At 35.4% G+C, this 24082-nt stretch overlaps 1 protein-coding gene across 1 annotated transcript in view; it reads left to right on the forward strand.

Annotated features, from left to right (window-relative positions):
- The window catches only part of TBC1D32 (TBC1 domain family member 32), a 179136-nt gene that overhangs the window by 51425 nt on the left and 103629 nt on the right, over positions 1-24082 (forward strand). Inside the window, exons 15-18 of the mRNA XM_082855382.1 lie at positions 2100-2242; positions 3848-3975; positions 16142-16343; positions 16927-17009. Of these exons, the coding sequence (XP_082711508.1) occupies positions 2100-2242; positions 3848-3975; positions 16142-16343; positions 16927-17009 (556 nt within the window). The remainder of the gene's footprint in view (positions 1-2099; positions 2243-3847; positions 3976-16141; positions 16344-16926; positions 17010-24082) is intronic.

The following is a 24082-nucleotide window of genomic DNA, read 5'->3' on the forward strand; positions in this document are numbered from 1 at the left end:
GGAGTAAAGAGGTAGACATAGAGAATGGACTTGATGACATGGGATGGGAGGGGGAAGCTGGGGCAAAGTGAGAGTAGCATTGACATATATACACTACTGAATGTAAAATAGTTGGCTGGTGGGAAACAGCAGTTGTAGCACAGGGAGTACAGCTTGGTACTTTGTGATGACCTAGAGGGTGGGCTAGGGAGGAAGGGAGGGAGGCTCAAGAGGGAGGGGATATGGGGACATGTGTATGCATATGGCTGATTCACTTTGTTGTGCAGCAGAAACTAACAGGGCATTGTGAAGCAATTATACTCCAATAAAGATCTATTTAAAAAAAAGTAAAAAAAGGAAATACCTTGGTCCTGGAAGTAAATCATGAAATTTAATTTTTTTCACTGATATTTAAGGTGTATATTTTTATTTAGAACAAATTTTGCTGAGAATTCTGATGTTTAAGATCAAGATGTTCTTAAACGATATTAAGATAAGCTCGATAGGTACTAGTGTGTTCTTTATTGCTATTTTCTATCCTTTATATTGGGTGTTTTGATCAGCTTGCTTGTTTCAGCTTATATCCAGTACTTATTTTCAGGGTCGTCTTTTATTGAAGAATAAAGCAAAGGAAAACCTTTTCTTTTTTTCAGAAAAATACCTTTTAGTCTTATAACTGTTGGCTGACTTATAAAATTTTTTTAAAGTGTTAACATTTAAAAGATAACTTGTATTGATATTCAAAGGAAAAAGTTTGTTTTCAAAGTAAAACGCTTAATAACAACCCGCCTCCCCCCCCCCCCAGGTTTATAGACTCAAACATTCTAAACGTGGAAGTTACTTTAGAAATGATGGTACAAATTCTTAGAGGAACACAGGTGAATCACAGAAAAAAATTATTTGGGTCATATATTAGTGTTGTAATACGTCTATCAATTGGTAGGTTTTATCCATGCAATTATAACGGCCTATTAGTCCTAACAATGTTTCTCATACTTTTTCTGCCTTTAAGGTATTGATATTTACATGTATAAAGTACTAGGTTAGGTACCCCTGCTATATGCTCCTACAGCATACTATGTTTCCTTTATGAAAAATATTATCCTTTGTTATAATTGATAATTTCTTGGTTTACCATCTTGTGAACTATTTGTCTTATTTACTTCTTTGTCTACGTAGTACTCAAAAATAGCAGAAAGTTGGATGAATGAATGAATGATGGTCAGATGCTCATCAGTAGTCTGTCACTGCAAACAGCATTTCTCATCTTGAGCTGGTTAAAAAAATCACTGAACTTTTCTTTTTCCCTTTCTGTCAAGTATTTGCTTAGTGTATTTATGGAGTATGGAATATTGTAGTATAAATTAAGAACTTTGGCGTTTTAGTCTTGTATCTTACTAGGACAACCTTACATTACTAACTTTTGTAAAACACTGTTTTGTAAAACTTTATTATTTTCATGTAAAACACTATTTTGTTCAGTATATTAGGAGTTCAAGTGTCGAAATGTTAATTTATGAAACTGAAAATACCATATTTATTTTAGGGACTGTTCCCCATATTATATTTATTTGTATCTGTGTCTTCCTATATATATTTTAAAACAAAGTCTTAAGAATTCTCATTCATTTCATTGGTTTTATGGTAACATAAGAAGTATTCTAGTCTCCATTAAAGTTTCTCGTCTGCCTTCTTTTTGTCTGTGTTTTGTCTTAATGACTCTAATTTTCTACGAGGCTTAACACCTGAAGACACTTTCTTCTTTTTTAAGAAAAAGAAGAAAAGTGAATACAATAAGTAAGGTGTTTGCCAGGAGGGGAGAAGTTGTAAATTTGTTTCAGACCACATTCTCACTATCAAGCAGAGCTTTAATGTCAAACAGCAAATGATCTCATGGTGTCTTTTGGTATTTATATTATCATTTACTCACTTTTATTAACTTGAAGATAAGTTAAGCTAACATTGTCTTAAGTTTAAGGTCATAATTTGGTAATAAATCATCCTTTGGGCATCCTTTAATTAACCTTGATGAGCTTTTTGGAACAGCAGTAGTTAACAGAAATAAAAGATATAATAATGTTCTAGGTTTTAATTTTCAAAAAATACTTCTTTTTTATCAGAGAATTACTCTCCTGCAAGTATGGTAACTGAAATTCTTTGTATACTCTGTGATCAAAAAGAATGTGCAATTGAATGTTTATATAACAACACTGTGATCGAGGCGCTTCTTCAACCTATTCATAACCTAATGAAAGGAACTAAGGTTAGTATTAAAGAGTCTCTTAATTGGATATTAGTGAATATTCAGTGGGACTTCTAAATTTGATAATCTGAAGTATTATACCATTTTCCCTATAAATGTATTTTGAATCTTAGTTTATACAATCAGTTGATTTTAGTTATGACAATGTGGGGGGAAAAGTACATATAACATCTTAAACTTTTTTTGGTCAGGCTTAGATTGTAAGGACTAAAGTTACTATATTAAGCTATTTGTTTTGCAAATCTAATAAGTCTTGTGAATGTTTTGTTGTTTTAATGGCAACTGTATAGCCTTTGGAAATATTTTCCTGAAGAGCCAGCTTTGTTTTACATGAAGAACAAGTACTACTTTAGAAAAACTTATAATTATCCCAGTTCTGAACATACGTATATGTCTCTTTACAGGTTGTACAGTATATTTCCTTACATTATATAATTTAACTTTCACAGCTGAGGCTGAAAGAAGCAAATTGCGTAATGTCAGACATTTAACAGGTGGAAGAGTTGGTACCACTACCACTAGTGCAGTCTAATATATCTCTCCACTTTTTATGACTTAAATTTCTGGGGAATGACTTAAAGCTTTATCAGTAGGCTACAGGTTTTTGCCTTTCCATGTCCGTGTTTTGTAGTGTTTTTATTAGCTTCGTCTCCCTTTGCCCACCTCTCAATGGGCTGGGCAGCTGCTCACCCATTCAGGTATTCATTATTTATTGCTCATTTAGAAAACATTAAGCATTTATGTGAATGTAGTACAAAGTATGGAATTCTGGGAAAGTAAGTAGATATAATGAAAGTATTTTGACCTTAGTCAACCTCAGGGAAACGAGATGAGCAGAGAAGAAACAAATAGAGCATAATACACAACTGAATATTATAGAATGCCATGAAGTAAATTGTGAAACGTAAACCACATACCAGAGCTGAGAAATGTACTCCTGAATCTTGAGCCATAGCTATTGTTTGCTTCTTTGCTTCATACATCTATCTTTAACTTTGTTTTCTTTTGGCATCTTTCTTTACCAGTATGTACTGGTAAAGCTACTTTTAGTACTTTTAAGAATCAAAAGTGGGGAAATATGATTGGTCCAACCTATGTTTTCTCATTAGATGACATCATTGGCTATTTGCCAGCCCATGAATTGGTTGTCCTTAGTCACACCTACAACTCATGACCCAACAGCCAGGTGTAGGAAGGGGTGGTATCCCTTAGAAGAGATGGTAGTATATTAGATACCATGTATAATAAAATTAGATTGGATATACAGGAACCCAGTGAGTGAGAAGTAAAGGGCAAAGAAGAAGAGCTACTGCATTTGTCAACTAGAATTATATACATATAAAACTGTGATAGCAGCAATTTTTTCAACTGTCTTAATAATCAATAATTGGTTTGGGTAAAAAGTGTGTATGTATTTGCCTTATCAACTGTGCTGGTACGAGAATATAATCTAATGACACGTTTAATTCAGACATTATTTCACAGCCAAACAATCAACTTTTTTGTTGTGGTAATATAACTTTGTTGGACTACACGACCACCCTTGAATGTTAGTCTGTGATATGTTAGTGTGTCTTAAAATTATATGATATATTTAATGTACAGGCTGCTCCAAATTGCTCTGAAACAGCTTTAATTCATGTAGCTGATATTTTGGCAAGAATTGCTTCTGTAGAAGAAGGACTTATTCTACTACTTTATGGAGAAAATATGAGCTCTTCTGAAGAAAAAAGGTATGTTTCTGTTTTGAATTTGTGGAATTTTTTAGCATATTTTCTCATACCTGATTTAAAGTTTCCCAAAATTTCGTCATATATTAATGAAAATCAGGATAACTATTCTAGATATAGTTAGGTTTCCTGATCAACTGCTAACATATTAGATCATCAGAAAGTTGCAGGAGTAACCAGGATTATGGATTATACAGGCAGAGTAGGTCTTGATGTCTGCAACTTCAAAATAAGAATAGGAGGGTTCACTCTACATGGGATCTTTTTTGCTTCCTTGGACTGTACTCTTTCAACTTCTAAAGCCACACATGATTGATTTCAAGTTAAACCACACAATGGAAATGCTGACTACTTCCACATCTTCCTTCTCTAACCCGTACTCTGTTCTATCTCCTGGCTTAGCCAATGGTAACATTTTGGTTATGCTTCCAGACTTTCTCTGCACCTATAATGATGCATCAAGTATATATGTTCATGTTTATAGAATTCTTTCTCATTTCAAAAATGGTGTATACATTACTCTGCAGTTTTTTTGTGTGTAACCAAAGCATCTTCCTAGGTGAATGAAACATTTTTAATAGCTCTATGATACTTTTTTGTATGCTTTACCATAATTTATTCAAACTTCTGTCCAATTATTGGATATCAAGTTTGTTTAGGATTTTGCCTTCATAAATAACACCACAGTGAGTGTTCTTTTATCCTGTTGAAGTGGTAGATTACATTAATTAACTTTCTGAATATTGAACCAGCTTTGCGTACCTAGAATAATTGTTTTTATACATTGTTAAATTTGATTTGCTAATATTAGTAGAGGATTTTTTTCTGTGAGAGAGATTGGTCTGTAGTTTTTGTGATCTTTGGTCTTACTGTAAAATGCTGGTCTCATAAGTTAGGAAGTGTTCTGCGTCTATCTTATGGAAGAGATTTGGCATAATTTCTTAAATGTTTGATAGAATTCACCAGTGTACCTATTTGGGTGTGGTGTTTTCTGTTTAGGAAGATTATTATTTATTCTATTTCTTTAATAGATATGGGTTTGTTCAGATTGTTAGAATTTTGGCAGGTTGTGTCTTTCAAGGAATTGGTCCACTTAATCTAAGTTTTAAATTTGTGGGCATAGAGGTTTTTTTTTGGTTTGTTTTTTGTTTTTTTTTACAGTATTCCTTTATTACCCTTTTAAAGTCTATGGGATTAGTAGAGACGGCCCCTCTTAATTCTGATGTTAATTTGCTTCTACTTTTTTTTCTTCGCCTCTAACCTGGCTAGAGCCTTTTCAATTTTACTGATCTTTTTAAAAGACTAGCTTTCCCCCTCTCTGTTCATTTCCTGTTTTTAATTTGACTGATTTCTGTTCTAGTTTTTATTGTCTTCTTCCTTTTGGATTTAGTTTCATTTTCCATGGTGAAAGCTTAGATTATTGAATTTTAGGTTTTCTTTCTAATATGTACATTCAATGATATAAATTTCCCTCTAAGCACTGCTTTTGCTGCATCTGACAATTGAGTTGTGTTTTCATTTTCATTAGTTCAAAATATTTTTAAACATCTCTGGAGACTTCTTTGACCTATGAGTTATTTATGGGTCAGAGAGTATATTTTGTATGATTTATATTTTTAATTTGTTAACATGTGTTTTATGACCCAGAATGTGGTCTCTTAGTGAATGTTATGTCTTATGTGAGCTTGAGAAAAATGTATATTCTGCTATTGAAGTATTCTATACATACCAGTTATGTACTGTTGGTAGTTGGTGGTGTTCAGCTATGTGCTTACTAGCTTCATGCTGGATCTGTCAATTACTGACAGAGGGGTGTTGAAATTTCAGACTATATCAGTGAATTCATCTTTTTCTCCTTGCATTTCTGTTAGTTTCTGCTTCATGTATTTTGATACTATTGGGTGCATACACATTAAGGATCGTTATGTCCTTTTAGAAAATTGACCCCCTTTATTATGTAATGTGCCCTTTGCATAATTTTCCTTGCTGTGAAGTCTGAAATTAATATAGCTACTCCAGCGTTCTCTTGATTGTCAGCATATGTCTTTCTTCATCCCTTTACTTTTTTTTTTTTTTTTTTTTTTTTGCGGTACGTGGGCCTCTCACTGTTGTGGCCTCTCCCATTGCGGAGCACAGGCTCCGGATGCGCAGGCTCAGTGGCCATGGCTCACAGGCCCAGCCGCTCCGTGGCATGTGGGATCTTCCCGGACTGGGGCACGAACCCGTGCCCCCTGCATCGGCAGGCGGACTCTCAACCACTCTGCCACCAGGGAAGCCCCTTCATCCCTTTACTTTTAATCTATCTTTGTCATTATATTTAAAATGCACTTCTATAGATACCACATAACTGAGTCTTGTTTTTTTTATCTAGTCTGACAGTCTTTCTTTTAATTGATTCTTGTCATTTAGAGTGATTTGATATGATTGGATTAATATCTACTGTATTTGTTACTGTTTTCTGTTTTGCCTTTATTCTTCCTTTTTTGTGTGTTCTGCACTTTTTCTGCCATCTGTTATTTTTTTTTTCCATCGTGTGTTTTAATCTGTTTACATCTGGGAACATACTGTCTTTCTGATAATAGTCACACAAGACCAAGGTCTTTTGTTGGGTCACCGTTTAATCCTCACAGTGGCTAAGGAGGGGGCCTCTGTGGTCATCTTCATTATATAGATGGAGACTTTGAGGCTTGGATTTCGATAACTTTGATTTAGTATAAGAGAAGTCGTTTTTTTCTTTTTTTTTTCTTTTTGACCTATTTTGCACTAATGAAAAATTTCTTTTCTCTGCTATACAAAAGTAACACATATTCCGGACAGTGAACTTGGGAAGGAGGAACGGAGCATTAGTAACTAAATTGAGAGGCAGCACTGAGTGAGGGTTAGTCACACGAGCCCTGGTTCAGACTACTTGGGTTCACATCCTAGCTCCACCGCTCAGTCATTCCTCACCTGTGAATTAGGGATAATCAGCGCTACCTGACTCACAGGGCTGTCAACACTTTAAGCCAGTTACTACATGTGAGGCAGTAAGGGTTAGTTAGCTTTTAGTGTGTGCACATGTGCCTTATAAAAAGTGGGCTTGTGCCTTGTGTTCAAGTACTTAATACGTTTTGTAGAAGGTAAGCTTTCTGAACTCCTACCTTTGAACAGAATAAATACATTTTCATAGTTGGTTGATAGCTTGGCTAGGTGGGGAGACTGGAAACATTGTTACATTGCCTCCTGCATCCACTATTGCCAAGTTCCATGGCTGAGTTTCTTTCTCAGGAGCCTTTTTTTTAAAAAATTTTTTTATAGTATCCACTACAAAGGAGTAAAGTGATGAATTTTATTTATTTATTTATTTTTGGCTGCATTGGGTCTTCGTTGCTGCATGGGCTTTCTCTAGTTGCGGTGAGCGGGGGCTGCTCTTCGTTGCAGTGCGCGGGCTTCTCATTGCGATAGCTTGTTTCGTTGTGGAGCACAGACTTCTAGGTGCACGGGCTTCAGTAGTTGTGGCTCGCGGGCTCTAGAGCGCAGGCTCAGTAGTTGTGGCGCATGGGCTTAGTTGCTCCACGGCATGTGGGATCTTCCCGGACCAGGGCTTGAACCCGTGTCCCCTGCATTGGCAGGTGGATTCTTAACCACTGCGCCACCAGGGAAGTCCCCAGGAGGCTTTTTTACCTCTGAAACTTTCCAGGACCTAATGTTTCTTGAGGGTATGACTTATGCTGGGCCTTTTTTCCTTTTCTCAGGCATTAGCTGGACAATGTTAGGGAGAGGACTTGCATTCTTTGGCACAGGGGACTTTGCTTCTGTTGTGAGTTTGATCACTTTCTCTGCTTCTGTTTTCTCTTTTTGGTGCTCCTGTGAATTGGATGTTGAATTTCCAGGTGTGATCCTCTGGGTCCCTTAGCTTTTCCCTCATAGTCCTGCCTTTTTGATCTTTTTCGTTACGTAGGAGATGTTCTTGGATTTATTTTGATAGTGATTTTTACTTTCTAATACTTGGTTTGATATGTTTTAAGCTCGTCGGATGGGCCAGGTTTTCCATGCCTGGTTCCCAGATCCTGTAGTTTAGTTGGGGAGGGGCCCTTCTGGTCCAGAATGCTGACTTCAGCCCCTCTCGAACTCCCTGTCTAGTTGGGCACTTCATGGCTCTCCTCAGCTATGCCTGGCTTCCAGCTCTGAGCCTGTTAGGCTTACCTTCTTCAGAGCAGCTTCGTCCGGTAGAGCTTTATGGGATGATGGTATGTTCTAGACCTGAACTGTCTAGTAACGTTACCACTAGACACTTATGGCTGTTGAGCACTTAACATATGGCTAGTGTGACAGAACTGAGTTGTAACTTTTACTTGCTTTTAAATTAAAAAAATTAAATGTGGTTAATGGCTATGGTATTCACCACTCTAGAGAATAAACCTCTAGTCTTTTGGCAGGATGGGGAATTGGGGCTATGGGTTGGGAGACCTTAGACTCCTACTCCTGTGTTCAGCCCCACCTGCATCCTGCCCTGGGCTGTTCCTGGTGCCTGAGACCCCTGGGCTTGGGCTGTGCCTTGCTTCTGCTCAGTTCTGCAGGTCTGCTTCTTCCTGGGCTGCTCCTCAGTTACCACATGTCTCACTGCCGCTTTCCACCTCTAAGTCGCTGCTGACATCTTTTAGCTGTTGTTCTTCTCTTTTCCATTGTGGGTTTATATCTCTTTATTTCTTGGTCCCTGTTTTTCTGGGGCTCGGCGGGGAGGGTGCTGAGATAAGCATGTGGTCTAATCTTCCATGAGTAATCCGTTTTCCTGATCTTCTATTCTTATTTGCTGTGATATTCTTCCCAAATCACTCTCAGCCCAGTAGTTAGCCGTTCTTTTCTATTGCTTGAGTTCTCTTCTTTGGGTTCAGCTTTTCATGTTATTGGTTCTTTAAGACAAAATGGATGTAGACAAGGGCTCTGCTGCTTAGTTTTTATAAGTTAGGGAGTTTCCAGCTAGACCTTTCCTGAACAGGATTTTGATCAGCAGCTCTGTGTGGACCAGTGTGGTGAGTTGATTGGCAAATTTTCTCTGAGAGAATAAGGGCGTTGCTGGGAATTTTCTATTATATTGAGGACATTTCAGATGCCAGAATTAAGAAGACTTTTATCTTAGGAGCTCACTTCTCTCTCTGGAGAAGCCTTCACTTTCCCTAAACATTTGTTCAGAATTCTGCCTTGGTATAAAAGCTGCTCATGCTTCTGAGGTGAGTGTGGGGCAGGGGCAGATCAGACTCCTCCCCACTTTGGACCCCACTGCATTTGCTGACTCTGAGCTCAGAGCTCCATCATGGGCTCTCCGCTTCTGCATTCCAGGCAGGGTTTTTATACTGTGGGTTCCTCTGCCTCTGTAATCTGGAGCTGCTCCCTCCCTGTCTGCCTTCTCCCAGAAGTCTTTAAAACCTCTTTCTCTTCCCATTCTTGCCATTGTTCAGGGGTTTTCCCTTTTATACAATTGTATTCTTATTTTACTGGGCTCTCCTGAGCAATGGGAGGCAGCTGTGTATGGACACCTGCGTATACCTTCTTTGGCTTTAATTGAGCTGAGCATTTTATGATTCAGTCTTCTTCTTTCCTAGCATATCAATTATACTTTTCTTTTTCTTTCTTTTTAGTGGTTGCCCTTACGTTTGTAATACATATTTACAGCTGAATTAGCTGTAACTACTGGTATTAAATCTTCTTTCAAATAACACTATACCACTTAACAGGTAGTGCAAGAACCTTATAAGAATACTCGCAGCTCCTCCTTCCTATCCCTTATAACTTTGTTGTCATTTCACTATTCCATAGGTATAATCATCAAATACTTGTTTGCAATCATTATTCTGAAAAAACTTATCTATTAGGTCAATTAGTAATACACGAAAAATTTGTATTCTTTATGAAGTACCTTATATACTAAGCTTTTTTAAATTTCAAAGTAGACTGCCCTAAAAATGGTATTGCTGGGTCAGAGCAGCATGTATATTTTATATTTCATGGGTACTACCAGATGATTTTCCAATGTTGTAGGATTTTACCTTCTTGCTGGCAGTGTGTGAGAAGCATGAAGAGTACCCTTCTTTCCATATTCTTGTCAAGACTACATTATCAGTTTGACTATATTTTGGCAAGCTAATGGATGAAAGACCTTGTTTTGATTCATATTGTCCAACTCTTGTTGTGTTTGAGCATCTCATTGCTCCTATGGAGATACGGTTTTTGGCTATTTCTTTTTTTTTTTTTCAGTTTACTTTTTATTTTTAAAAATTTTATTGGAGTATAGTTGCTTTACAATGTTGTATTAGTTTCTACTGTACAGCAAAGTGAATCAGCTATATGTATATATATATCCCCTGTCTTGGATTTTCTTCCTGTTTAGGTCACCACAGAGCACTGAGTAGAGTTCCTTGTGCTATGCAGTGGGTTCTCATTAGTTATCTATTTTATACATAGTATCAATAGTGTGTATATGTTAATCCCACTCTCCCAATTCATCCCACTTGCCCCTTTCACCCTTGGTATCCATATGTTTGTTCTCTACGTCTTTGTCTCTATTTATGCTTTGTAAATAAGATCGTCTATACCAATTTTTTCAGATTCCACATATATGTGTTAATGTATGATATTTGTTTTTCTCTTTCTGACTGACTTCACTCTCCATCCACATCTCTACAAATGACCCAATTTCGTTCCTTTTTATGGTGGAGTAATATTCCATTGTATGTGTGTACCGAATCTTCTTTATCCATTCCTCTGTTGATGGACATTTAGGTTGTTTCTACGCCCTGCCTATTGTAAATAGTGCTGCAGTGAACATTGGGGTGCATGTGTCTTTTTGAATTATGGTTTTCTCTGGGTATATGCCCAGTAGTGGGATTTCTGGGTCACATGGTAGTTCTATTTTAGTTTTTTTAAGGAACCTCCATACTGTTCTCCATAGTGGCTGTATCAATTTACATTCCCACCAACAGTGAAAGAGGGTTCCCTTTTCTTCACACCCTTTCCAGCATTTATTGTTTGTAGATTTTGTGATGATGGCCATTCTGACTGGTGTGAGATGATATCTCATTGTAGTTTTGATTTGCATTCCTCTAATAATTAGTGATGGTGAGCATTTTTTCATGTGGTTGGCCATCTGCATGTCTTCTTTGGAGAAATGTCTATTTAGGTCTTCTGCCCATTTTTGGATTGGGTTGTTTGTTTCTTTTGGTATTGAGCTGCATGAGCTGTTTGTATATTTTGGAGATTAATCCTTTGTCCATTGCTTCGTTTGCAAATATTTTCTCCCATTCTGAAGGTTGTCTTTTCATCTTGTATATGATTTCCTTTGCTGTGCAAAAGCTTTTAAGTCCCATTTGTTTATTTTTGTTTTTATTTCTGTTACTCTAGGAGGTGGGTCAAAAAAGATCTTGCTGTGGTTTTTTTATGTCAAGGAGTGTTCTGCCTATGTTTTCCTCTAAGAGTTTGATAGTGTCTGGCCTTATATTTAGGTCTTTAATCCATTTTGAGTTTATTTTTGTGTATGGTGTTAGGAAGTGTTCTAATTTCATTCTTTTACATGTAGCTGTCCAGTTTTCCCAGCACCAATTATCGAAGAGGCTGTCTTTTCTCCATTGTATATTCTGGCCTTCTTTGTCATAGATTAGGTGACCATTGGTGTGTGGTTTTATCTCTGGGCTTTCTATCCTGTTCCATTGATCTGTATTTCTGTTTTTGTGTCAGTACCATGTTGTCTCGATTACTGTAGCTTTGTAGTAGAGTCTGAAGTCAGGGAGCCTGATTCCTCCAGCTCCTTTTTTATTTTTTCTCAAGATTGCTTTTGCTATTCGAGGTCTTTTGTGTTTCCATACAAATTGTAAAATTTTTTGTTCGAGTTCTGTAAAAAATGCCATTGGTAATTTGATAGGGATTGTACTGAATCTGTAGATTGCTATGGGTAGTATAGTCATTTTCACAATATTGATTCTTCCAATCCAAGAACATGGTATATCGCTCCATCTATTTGTTTTGTCTTTGATTTCTTTCATCAGTATCTTATATTTTTCTGCATGCAGGTCTTTTGCCTCCTTAGGCAGGTTTATTCCTAGGTATTTTATTCTTTTTGTTGCAGTGGTAAATGGTATTGTTTCCTTAATTTCTCTTTCTGACCTTTCATTGTTGGTATATAGGAATGATTCCTTTTCATAGCTTCAGCCCACTTTTTTAGTTTGATTTTTTTCCACTGACTCTGAGTTACGTATACACACAGTGAACATACAAAGCTTATTATAAAAAGTTCCTTCCTTGTTCTCCAGAGGCAGCTACTTTGGGCTGCTTTAGATGTTTCCTTTAGAGCTTACATCTAGATCATTAAATAATGCCCTTATAATACTTTTAGATTTTAGTTTAACGTATTATTCATTGACTTATTACAATGATTTATATCTCTCTCTCCTTATCTCCCCCAGCCCACCTGCATGTACAACACTTAGTCTCTCCCTTCCCTCTATCAGTGCAATATAGTTGAGCCAATAGTCTTGGTTGGAATCATACTGTATCTACCCTACCATGAGCAACCTTCACAGCCCAGCCATATCATTACTTTCACAACTTGTTTTCTTTGGAGTTAGTTTTATTTCTTTTGTTGGCATTAATTTTCAGTGTACTTAACTTTCCTAACTAATTATATCTTCTCTCAGTATATTCAAATGCTAGACAAATTCTATCAATTTTTATCAAAGACTTTTTTAGCCTTCTGATCTACTTTATTCAGACTAGTTCCTGGCTTGGTCTGGTGCATAGCTTTTATCCTTGTAATGACCTTTATCATCACTAGGATGACTTTTTCCCCACCTCCTCTGGAAGCTTTTCAGTCTTCTGTTGCCTATTAGTATTCTGAAATTTTATGATGTTTCTTGATGAAGTTCTATTCTTAACCTATTTGATGGACTTTTTTGATCTGAAGATTTATGTCTTTCAGTTTAAGAAAAATAGTTGGATTTCATTTCTGTTTTGTGTCTTTGTTTTTACATAATATGACTTTATTCATATGAAATGTGAAAAATAGACAAATTCATAGCAACAAAGTGAATTTGTGGTTGCTGGGTGCCAAAAGTTGGGGCAATGATCTTCTGTTTTCTCTTAAACTCTCATTGGGATTTAGACTTCCCTATCTGTTCTATGGGTTTTTTTTTGTTTGTTTTTTTGTTTTTTTTTTACTTTCTAGCAAATTGCCTCAGCTTGCTTTATTTTAAGCACTTCTACTGAAATTTTTATTTCTACTTCTTTTTTAAGAGTACATTCTTACTCTACTGCCCTATTATTTTAATTTGTTTTTTATTTTATGTGAGTTTTAAAGGTTACTTTACATTTACAGTTATTACAAAATCTTGGCTGTATTCCCCATGTTGTACAATGCATCCTTGAGCCTGTCTTACACCCAGTAGTTGTTTGTACCTCCCACTCTTCCACCCCTATATTGCCCCTCCCCCTCCCCACTGGTAACCACTAGTTTGTTCTCTTATCTGTGAGTCTGCTGCTTTTTTGTTATATTCACTAGTTGTATTTTTTAGATTCCACATATAAGTGATATCATACAGTATTTGTCTCTCTGTGTGACTTATTTCACTTAGGCTAATGCCCTCCAAGTCCATGGATATTGATGCAGATGGCAGAAGTTCATTTGTTTTTATGACTGAGTAGTATTCCACTGTGTGTTTTTGTGTGTGTGTGTGTGTATATATATGTGTGTGTGTATATGTATACACACACATACCACATCTTCTTTATCCATTCATCTGTTGATGGACACTTAGGTTGCTTCCATTGTAAATAATGCTCCTGTGAACACTGGGGTGCATATACCTTTTCAAATTAGTGTTTTTGTTTCTTTTGGATATATACTCAGGAGTGGAATTGCTGGGTTATATAGTAGTTTTATTTTTAATTTTTTTGAGAAACTCTGTATGGTTTTCTACAGTGGTTGTACCAATTTACATTTCCCACCAGCAGTGTTCCCTTTTCTCTACATCCTCACCTCTACATCCTAACATTTGTTATTTGTGTTCTTTCTGATGATAGCCATTCTTACAGGTGTGAGGTGAAATCTCATTGTGGTTTTGATTTGCATTTCCCTGTTGATTTAGCAGTGTTGAACATCTTTTTATGTGCCTATTGGCCATCTGCATTTTTTCTTTGGAAAATATGTCTATTCAGTTCTGCCCATTTTTGAATCTGGGTTTGGTTTGTTTTTGATGTTGAGTTGTATAAGCTGTTTATATATGTTGGATATTAACCCCTTATTGGTCATATCATTTACAAATATCTTCTCCCATTCAGTAGGCTGTCTTTCATTTTATTGATGGTTTCCTTTGCTGTGCAAAAAGCTGTTTAGTTTAATTAGGTCCCACTTGTTAATTTTTGCTTTTATTTCCTTTAGGAGATGGATCAAAAAAAATATTGCTATGATTTTATGTCCAAGAGTGTTCTTACTAGCATCCTATTCTTGTTTCATGAGTGTAAGTTCTTCTTACCTCTGTGAAGGTAATGAAGTTTTCATTTGTCATTTTATTTTTCTGTTCAAATAGACTTTTGTATTTGTTATCTTGGTCTCTGACTTTTTAAATCAGGTTTCTTCAAGTATATTAAAGTTAGTAAAAAGCTGCTTGAAACTCATGCAGGGAAGTGTGACTTGTCACTTGTGGCCTTTGCTGAAGGGGAACCTTGCCATGGTATTGTTTGAGGAACCTTTAATGTAAGTATCTTTAGTCTTGTCTTTGTTCTGGTCAGAGTCCATGAAGAAGGCTCTTACAGTTAGCTGCCTGAAGAGAGTATAAGCCTAGTGAGAGAAGACCACTGAATGCAAAAGGTGATGGGTCTCAAGCTTTAGTATATAAAACTTGATTAAATCCTGTGCTGCTTGCTATCAGTTTTAATCTCTGCCTAACTTCCAAGAGGTACAGGGGTGACTACCTGGAATGTGAAAAGAATCTGGAGGTCAAATTCCTTCTTAAACTGAGTTTCAGGCATCTCTATTTTAAGTCCCACTTGTACCCCCAATTATAGAGATTTTTGGTGCCACCAATTTGAGTTTTTTGAGAGGTTCTATGAGATCATGTTGATTCCATTTTCTACACTGTGGCTGATCATTCAGTTTTTCTAGGCTCTGAATTATTCTTTTATTCTAGGTTCCAAACTTTGTTACTATCATATCCTTTTTTTTCTCCTTGTCCTTGATGGCTGCAAGAGCCTTCTGAAAATTTTGTTTACTTTTACATTTTAATATTTCAGCAGGGAGCAGATGTGAATGTATGTGTTCAATCTGACATAGTTAACCTGGAAGTCTTTTTCTTATCCATATAACATCCATCTTATCCATATAACAATTCTTTTAAAATTATGAAGGCTAACCCTTTGTCATGAGTTCTAAGGTTTCTTTTTATTGTCCATCACTTCTCTATTTAAGTTTTTTTCTGCTATGTAGACATCCTTTAATTGTATGTAGTCGTTTTCCCCAATCATTATCCTTATGATTTCTAGATTTTTTTTTTTAAAGCGTCTCCCTCACATTGAAGTTAAACAGATAAAGCATAAAACGTTAGAACTTCTTCTGAATCCTCATTGTGCAGTGGTGAAGAGTTTCTAACTTTATTAGCGAAAACCTGGATATATCTCAGATGTCCAACAATAAGAGGCTAGTTGATTAAATTATGTTTATACAAAGGAGTACTTAGCAGCTGTAAAAAGGGGATGAGGAATTTTTTATGTACTGCTATAGAATTATCAGAATATATGAAGTAAAAAACAAAACAGAAGAATGTTTATAGAATGCTACCTTTTGTATAGTAGGATGGAATATGAATAAATACAATTATATTTGCTTTTTCAAAAGGGAATGATAAAAGAATAAGCTAAAAAGTAATAGTTTTAGAGGAGGGGAAGAAGTATATGGATCGGGAGGTATCGGTATGAGACATCTGGGATTTATTCCTTGATTGTACCTAGGTTTAACTTAGGAATCATGTATCTGTTTCATATACTAAATGTTAAAGTTAAAAAGTAGAATTAAAAAAAAATTCAAACAAATGGAAAGAAGTGAACTTAACTACCAAACAGTCAAGTTAGTGATATACCCATGCAGAGAAAAGCAGTTCAGTCAGATTAGGTCACTTGAAGTACATTGCTTTTAGGTATCATCTTTTAGTCCTACAGGTGCTCATATAATTGCCCAGTTTTCGAAAAAAGTTCTTGATGAAGATATTTCTATTTTTCCTGGATCGGAAATGTTTCCTGCGGTTAAAGGAGCTTTTACTTCTGTGTGTCGTCAAATATATGGTACATGTGAAGGCTTGCAGGTTTTAATTCCTTATAGTTTGCATGAATCTATAGCAAAGGCATGGAAGAAGGTAAGTATTTTCAAACTTTTTTTCTTCTCTTCAAATCTTTATTTCAAATACGGTCACTATTGTAATATCATACTACAGTTAAAATATTTTACTGGAGCAAATATGACGACTTTAGCACCACAGTAGTCCAGGGGACATAATGCTTTCTTATTTGGCACAACATGACTTCAGTACATCCTCTCCCCATAGCACAAAGCTCTACGACCTAACTGGGCACTACAAAGTCTTTTCTTCTGAAAAGAGAGCCTTTGAATAAATTGTCTCTGCATACACTGACCCTTTGGAAGTTATTTCTGAGCAATTTTTACAGATACCTGGGATTTTGTTGCATACACTGGAGATCATAATGTAGCAACAGTCAAATATAGTATATATGACATATAGTATATGTCAATATCTTCCCCCCACCCCATTTATATGCTTCATTTATGAAATACTTTACATTATAGTTAAGAATTAAATAACTTAAAATTTGCAGGTAATTTAATTTTTAATTACATTGAGTCAAATATAAAAATGTTGCATGAGAGCTTATGAATAACACTATCAGTAAAAAAAAACATGTAAATTTGTTATATTTTAGACAAGTTTGCTATCAGAAAGAATTCCTACTCCAGTACAGGGTTCTGATTCTGTTTCTTCGAAAAGCCAGGAATCCCAGAACATGTAAGTAAATCTGTTTTTTCACATTTGCTGAAATAATTTCAAAATGAGAAATGTAATAGAATACTGTGGCAAAAACATTTTATAGGAAGCTAGATGTATATGTATATAATATAGGTTCAAGGAAAAGTACACCTAGGAGGAACCTTAGCAGTCATATATACTTGTACCTTTTAAAAGAAGAAAAAATAGCAATATTTATTATACTTCAACCTGTATTTACATTTTGGGTTAGGAAATGTGACATGTTGTAGTGTTTCCAGAAAACTTGGAGAATTACCAAATACTAAAATTGGAAATTCAGTAGAAGTAGAATGTTTTCAAATGCCAGTGAAGTCCATTTACATTTAAACTCTAACTTTCCAAAATGTGTGGGGTACATTTTAGATTTTGGCATTGGAGAATTATTTAAATCAGTATTTATAGTAATTTTTTAATTTAGATGTTTCCATGTTGTTTTCACAAATATCAGTAGGATATGGAGTCAGATTAATGGGGAATATATATATATATTTTAAATTAAGATCTGGTGATGTATTCCTGGAGTCTCTTTTTAATTGAGTGTTGGCATAATCTACAAAGATAATTAGAACTTTAAGTGATGTTTAGTTAAGAGAAATTTAAAAAGTCACCATTTTTCTTTAGGTAGGCATAGTTTAACTCAAAAACAAAAAAGTCAAACAAAGCCTTTTACATTTCCTTAATGATGTAATCGTTCAACAAATAGTTAATTTTCTAAAAATCAGTTATAGTTTTTTTTTTCTGATATAGTTGTGAAACTTAAATCAACTGCCATCTTTTTCTTTGCGTGAAGGGGTGAGTAACAATGTTGCTGCAATTCATTTTTCAGGTAATTTCTAGGTCTGTTTTCTTCGATCTATGATTTATCATTTTCATTCATGCATTCATTTTCTACTCATTCATTCAGCCATTTATTGGACCGAGTACTTTGCTGAGTTCTGAGTATACCTATATACCTTAGAGAACTTATTGTGTAGTGTAAGATACAAATAAGTTAATACAGTGCGTCAATGTAGCATGCTAAATTTACGATAGGGGGTCATCAGGGTCCTTTGGGAGCTAACTTGGGGAAATCTTTCCCCAAGAAGCAGTTATTAAACTAAGTTAAAATGGATACATGGATATTAACTGTCTAAAAAGGGGAGAACATTATTGCGGGTGGAAGAGATAGTGTGGTCAACAGACTAGCAGTGAGAGAGAACATAGTCAATGTATTTAACACGTTTTACTGTCAGTAATATTTTTAGATTCTGATGTTAGAGTCTGAGGTAGCTAATAAATTATATGTCACTCCTTCTCTCCTGTGTTATAAACCAGTTAATAGAGATAAAGAAGTCAAGGAAATCAAAACACTGAATAACATAGGCTTCCCAAGATCAGAAGAATTAGAGAGATTTACCCTTCTTTCACCATCAGCAGTGGATAGGCTTCCATCACCCCCAGAGGCAGAGCTTACAAAGATCAAACTTAACCATGTAGTAGAACCAAGCAGACTGTGTGCTTCCTACAGGTAGCTGGGTCACAAAGAAGTGGTGGACTGGGGGACAGGCATTGCCTAGCCAATCATGCTTAGGTCATCCTACAAATTTCCTAAGTCCCTTCTTCAGTGGGGAGGAGTGAGTGATTAGGTGGAGAGAGGCAAGCAGTGTTAAACTGGGGAATGTGCTCCACGTGTAAACTTGATGCTAGAGGAAAAGGAGGTTCCTTCAGTATCTGATATTACTGTCTTAGAAACAAAGGTTTAATAGTTTTTGATAAAGTAGAACTGTTTTCATTTTTGTCATCAAAATCAAATGATCTCATGGAGTTGTTGAATATCTTCTGCATTGATTGAAAAGTTGGTATGAGATGGGCATTATTTGTTCCATTGTAGTTTGGTAAAACTTGAGAACAAAATCATTTTGGCCAGTTAACTAGACTAGCTTGTCTCCAGCATGTAGCAGGTGCTTGATAGCTTGGTTGAATTAGTGAATGAATAACACTTCTCCTACCACCAGGCACTAGTTTCTAAATAAGGACAGTGATGGTAAGACTGAGATCTTAGTCTTACTGAGTAGGGTAAAATGAAGAGTAAGTTGTTATAATCTATATTTTTGAGCCTCTGACAGGCTAATGTTAGGCATTTTGATCTTACTTTCTGACAGTATATGTTGGAGATTTCCTCTCCATCCTTTCATTTATTGGTGCTTACAATACTATAGAGAAGATAGAAGCTGCTTTGTAGTCATCATAGGGTATGTCTTAAATCTAGACTTTGAAATGCAACCCCAGATGAAATTTCTACGAGGCTAGTTTGATATTGGTGATTGCAGTGACTGCAAATTACTTAGGGGCCATCCTTAGGGTGATGGTAGAGAAGAATGTAATCACAAAAAAACCAATGATGCCCAACCTGCCCCAACCAATTACCAAGGGACCTTTGGTAAAACTAGATGTTGAAGTAACGGGGGAATCTTTGATCTGCAAAAACAGCCTATGATCCCAAAGAAATAAACACCTAAAGCTTAATTGCCATGAGAGTGTCTGTACTATACACTCTATAACATCTAACCATTCAAAAAATGGAGTTCTCATAAGCTAATAAAGCAGTGTGATCGTTGCCTATTGTCCTGGGGGAAGGTTTCTTCAAGGATAATAAACAAATTCAGTAGCTTAGATCTTCCTTCTGTTTTGAAACGTTGAGTGTCTTCACTATAATTTGAAGGGAGAATTAAATGCTAGGTTAATAGGAGAAACGATAAGCTAAAGTATATTAACTTTCTCAGAATTATATGACACAACCTGTAAGTTTTTTACCTGTGTTTTTACTTGGGGGGAGTCAGGGTAGACTTTTAAAAAATAATTTCTTTAATGGCTAATAGTTCATTCAAGGTTTTTATCTCTGCTTGAGTGACTTTTGCTATATTTTCTAAAAAACGTATTTTTTTAATCAATATTTACTTTTTTGGTGTTAATTTGTACAAAGTATTCTTGTGACGTTAAAAAAAATTCTTTACCTGTAGTTATTTCTCATTTTTTGATTCTTAGTATTTTTTGCTGCCCCCCCCCCACCAATTTATTTTCATTAGTTTATTCAAAGACCAGTTTTTGATTTTGCTAATGTTCTCTTTCCCTCTCTATCTTCTCTCCTTCCCTCACTTTAGTAGTACAGGAAAACAAGTGAAAGGGGATTGAGAATGGATATTAAAAGAAGGAATCTACATCAGCCATTCTAACTTTAATACGTTTTGATATGTAGTACTTTCATTATTAAGCTCTTATAAATATTGGGAAATTTCTATCTTGATTTTACTCTTTAAATCCATGAAATATTTGGAATACATTTAAGTTTCCAAACGTAGTTTGTTTGTTTTTTACTACTATATTTTACTGTTGACTTCTAATTCATTTCTGTTCTTTTCAGAAAATATAGATTGCATAATATGTATCCTTTTAAGTTGGTTGAGATTTTGTGTTGTAGTACAGGGTCAATCAAAACAAAAATCTGTCCTTGCTTGAAAAGACTATTTTATGTTTTTTATTGGAAGTAGAGATATTCTAAGTTTTTAATATTTCCACCAATATTTTGTTTTGTCTGCATATGTATAATCATTCACTATAAAAGTTGATTTGTCCATTTCTTTTGTAATTCTGGGATTTTGTTTTACATACTTATATTTTATGCTATTAGGAACATAATTCACTGTTTCTTGGGAACTTTTTATTATATAGTATTTCATTACTGCTTTGCCTTAAGTTTTATCCTGTATGTTACTAATATTGCTAAATATACTTGGCTTTAGTTAGTATTTGCAGAGTACATGAGTTAAGAATGTGTCTGATTGCAGATAGCTCAGTAAGACTTTCTTTTTCTCATAAAGCAAGAAGTCTCATGGAATACTATCCAGGCATTGACTTACTGATGTGGTTTGAGACCCAGCCTCCTCTTCTTTTTCATTATTAATGTTTTTTTTTGGGGGGGGGGTTGCCCTCAAGTTTGCACTTTTGAAGAGGAAAAAGGTTGTAGAGACAAATGGCTTCTTTTCATGATGCTTTGTCTTTTATTTAGGAAAGAAATCTCTTCTCATTAACATTTTTGTGAACACCTTACTGGATTTGCTGTATGGCCACTTCTTGCTGGATGGGAGTTGATAAAAAAGGAGTTTAGATGGAGGTTGGGTCAGCCTGTTAACACAAAGTATATTTTTCATCTCTTTATTTCCTATCATTCAGAGCAGTAAATTTTGAATTTTTATCCAGTCTGATAATCTCTATTTTTTACTAGATGAATTGAAGATTTTTACATTTTTGCAATGCTAATATTTGGGGCTTATTTTTCTTATTTTGTACTATTTTTATTCTATTTTCTTTGCTTTTCTCCCTTTATTGCCTTATCTTAGATCAATAAATTTTATCCTGTTTTTCCCTTGGTTTTGACTTTATAAGTCACTGTTCTGTTTCTTTTTTTAAGTGGTTGTTGCTAAATTCTCAATATACATATTTAACCATATATTTTTCTAAGAAAGTAAGAAGTAATTGGGTATTTATATCATGTTTTGAAAAGCATTATGGAGTTTAGCATACTTTGACCAGTTGCTGCTCCTCTAAATACTCCATGACTGTCTTGTTATAGTTATCTAGAATTTTGGTTTTATATTTTTTAATCACCTGATTTATTTCTTCACACAGATATTAAATTTTTTGACATGTTTATTGTTTTAGGCCATTTGTTGAAACTTGTAGGCCGTTCTTTCTGATAAGCTCACTTTTTTCCCTAATAAGTTTCTAAATATAGTTATCCTTTAATTGTTCTTAAGGGTTTGAGAGTAGTAAACTGTCCTTATCTTTCTGTGTCTGATAGTAGCTATTCTCCTTCCAGCCCACACAAACCACCCCCACCCTGTCCACAGCTTTTGAAGGCTCACATTCTCTCTCCTCTAAATGGTAGTTTATCTGGGTATCAAAGTTTTGATAGACAATCATTTCTTCTTATTATTTGAGGCTTTACTCCACTGTCTTCTAGAATAAGTAGTAACTGATAAGCCTGTTAGTATAATCACTTTTATTTTATAGGTCATATCTTTTCTCTCTCATTGCTTTTAATTTCTTTTTGGGGATGTTTGCTATTTCTGTGTGATTTAAGTTTATACAGCTTGGTACTTTTTTTTTTAATTTTTATTTTATTTTGGAGTATAGTTGATTAACTCCTGCTTGGTACTTTGAATGTTCTTTTGATTGATAGACTGGAGTGGCATCTTTCTTCAAATCTAGAAAATTCTTAGTATTTTTCAAATATTTCTTCAATTCTCTTGAAGCTTTTACTAGATGTATTTGAAAACTTTTAGTATGTTCTGTATCATCTGTTTTCTCAAACATTTATTTCTTATCTAGCTACCATTCAATTCAATAATTCTTTGTGGCTGAGAGTTTTCCCATTTGCTTTTTTTAATTAATTAATTAATTTGTTTTTGGCTGTGTTGGGTCTTCCTTGCTGCGCGTGGGCTTTCTCATTGCAGCAAGTGGGGGCTCCTCGTCGTTGGGGTGCACGGGCTTCTCATTGCGGTGGCTTCTCTTGTTGTGGAGCATGGGCTCCAGGTGTGCAGGCTTCAGTAGTTGTGGCTCGCAGGCTCTAGAGCACAGGCTCAGTAGTTGTGGTGCATGGGCTTAGTTGCTCTGCGGCATGTGAGATCTTCCTGGACTAGGGCTCAAACCTGTGTCCCCTGCATTGGCAGGTGGATTCTTATCCACTGCACTACCAGGGAAGTCCCCCCATTTGCTTTTTAAGTGGGTTTTTAAACAAATACTTCCAAGATTTCCAATGGGTTTTTAAAAAAAATATCTACCTGTTTTTCATTTCTGCTTTTTGCTTCAGTTTTAATGGAAGATTAAAAAATTTCCTTTGAGTATCATAAATAAAGCTAGTCATTATTTCTAAATTATTTCAGCTGGAATGGATTCATTTAACGAATGTTGATTCTGCTGGCTCTTAGCTTTAGATGTCTTTTGAAGTTTGATTTCAAGTGCATTTAAAAATGAGTCTTTTTTTCCTTCACTACTTTCCTCCCTTCTGCCCTCCCTCATTTCCCCCACTTTCTATTTCTATATTCATTCTTCCCTGTCCAGCAGTTTTATGTTTTCTTCTTTTATCCCTATGTTTTAAATAAACATTGTAGTGGCATTTTGAGGCTCCTGTCGGTGACGATGAGGATACTGCATATACTGTTAAAAGTTAGAAGATGAATTGATTATCTGCTCATTTCTAGAAATGAAGCTTTCTCTGTATCTTCAAGTCTCCCTAGGCTTATGGCTTGTCAAAAGCCCCAATTTTAGTCAGTTTTATACATATATAAGTATTTTGTTTATATATTTATGCATATAAATTATATATTTTCATTAAACATATATTATTTTTAGTAGTCTTACCCAGTCATGAATCTTAAGCAGTGAGCTTACTGCTGGTCATACATCTCATATGCAACTCTTTGAGTCCTTTATATCCTATTGGAGCCAAATTTGGTTTCCATTGCTTGCATTTGCCTCAGAACTAGTCCTACTTCTTGGTCCAAGGGATATTTATTTTGTGTTTGAACATAGTTATATCTTTGGCCATTGCTGTGTGATCACTGATCGATACGTGTCGGCATGTACTGATTGTTCCTTTTCTGATCAGAAAAGTTCTGGATTTCAAATCTCTTACCAGTTTCAAAACATACTTCTGAAACTTCCTTGGGCAAAAAAGGGCACACTTTTCCATGCTCTGTTTCACTGTGCATATAAACATTTGATTTTGACCTATTTTAATATCCAGTTTTTTTTTTCTAGGCAAGTAGGAATATCCAGTAGGGTGGGTAGAAAATTTTCTCTTTCATCTGATACTTCAGATGAAGTGCTGATATCCTCTCCTGTGTTTCCAAATTGCTAGCTCTGACTCACCTATTTACTGTGTGTCTTCTGAATGTTTCAGGTTGTTTTCTTTGTCCTTTCTTTTTCTCTGGAGAATGTTACTGGCCTTTTAGAATTATTTTGAGAAAAAATGTTATTCTCCAAAAGTAAGACTAAGAACCAATGACAATAAA

This window comes from Leucopleurus acutus (genome assembly GCF_964270905.1).
Source record: "Leucopleurus acutus genome assembly, chromosome: 15".
Classification (NCBI taxonomy): domain Eukaryota; kingdom Metazoa; phylum Chordata; class Mammalia; order Artiodactyla; family Delphinidae; genus Leucopleurus; species Leucopleurus acutus.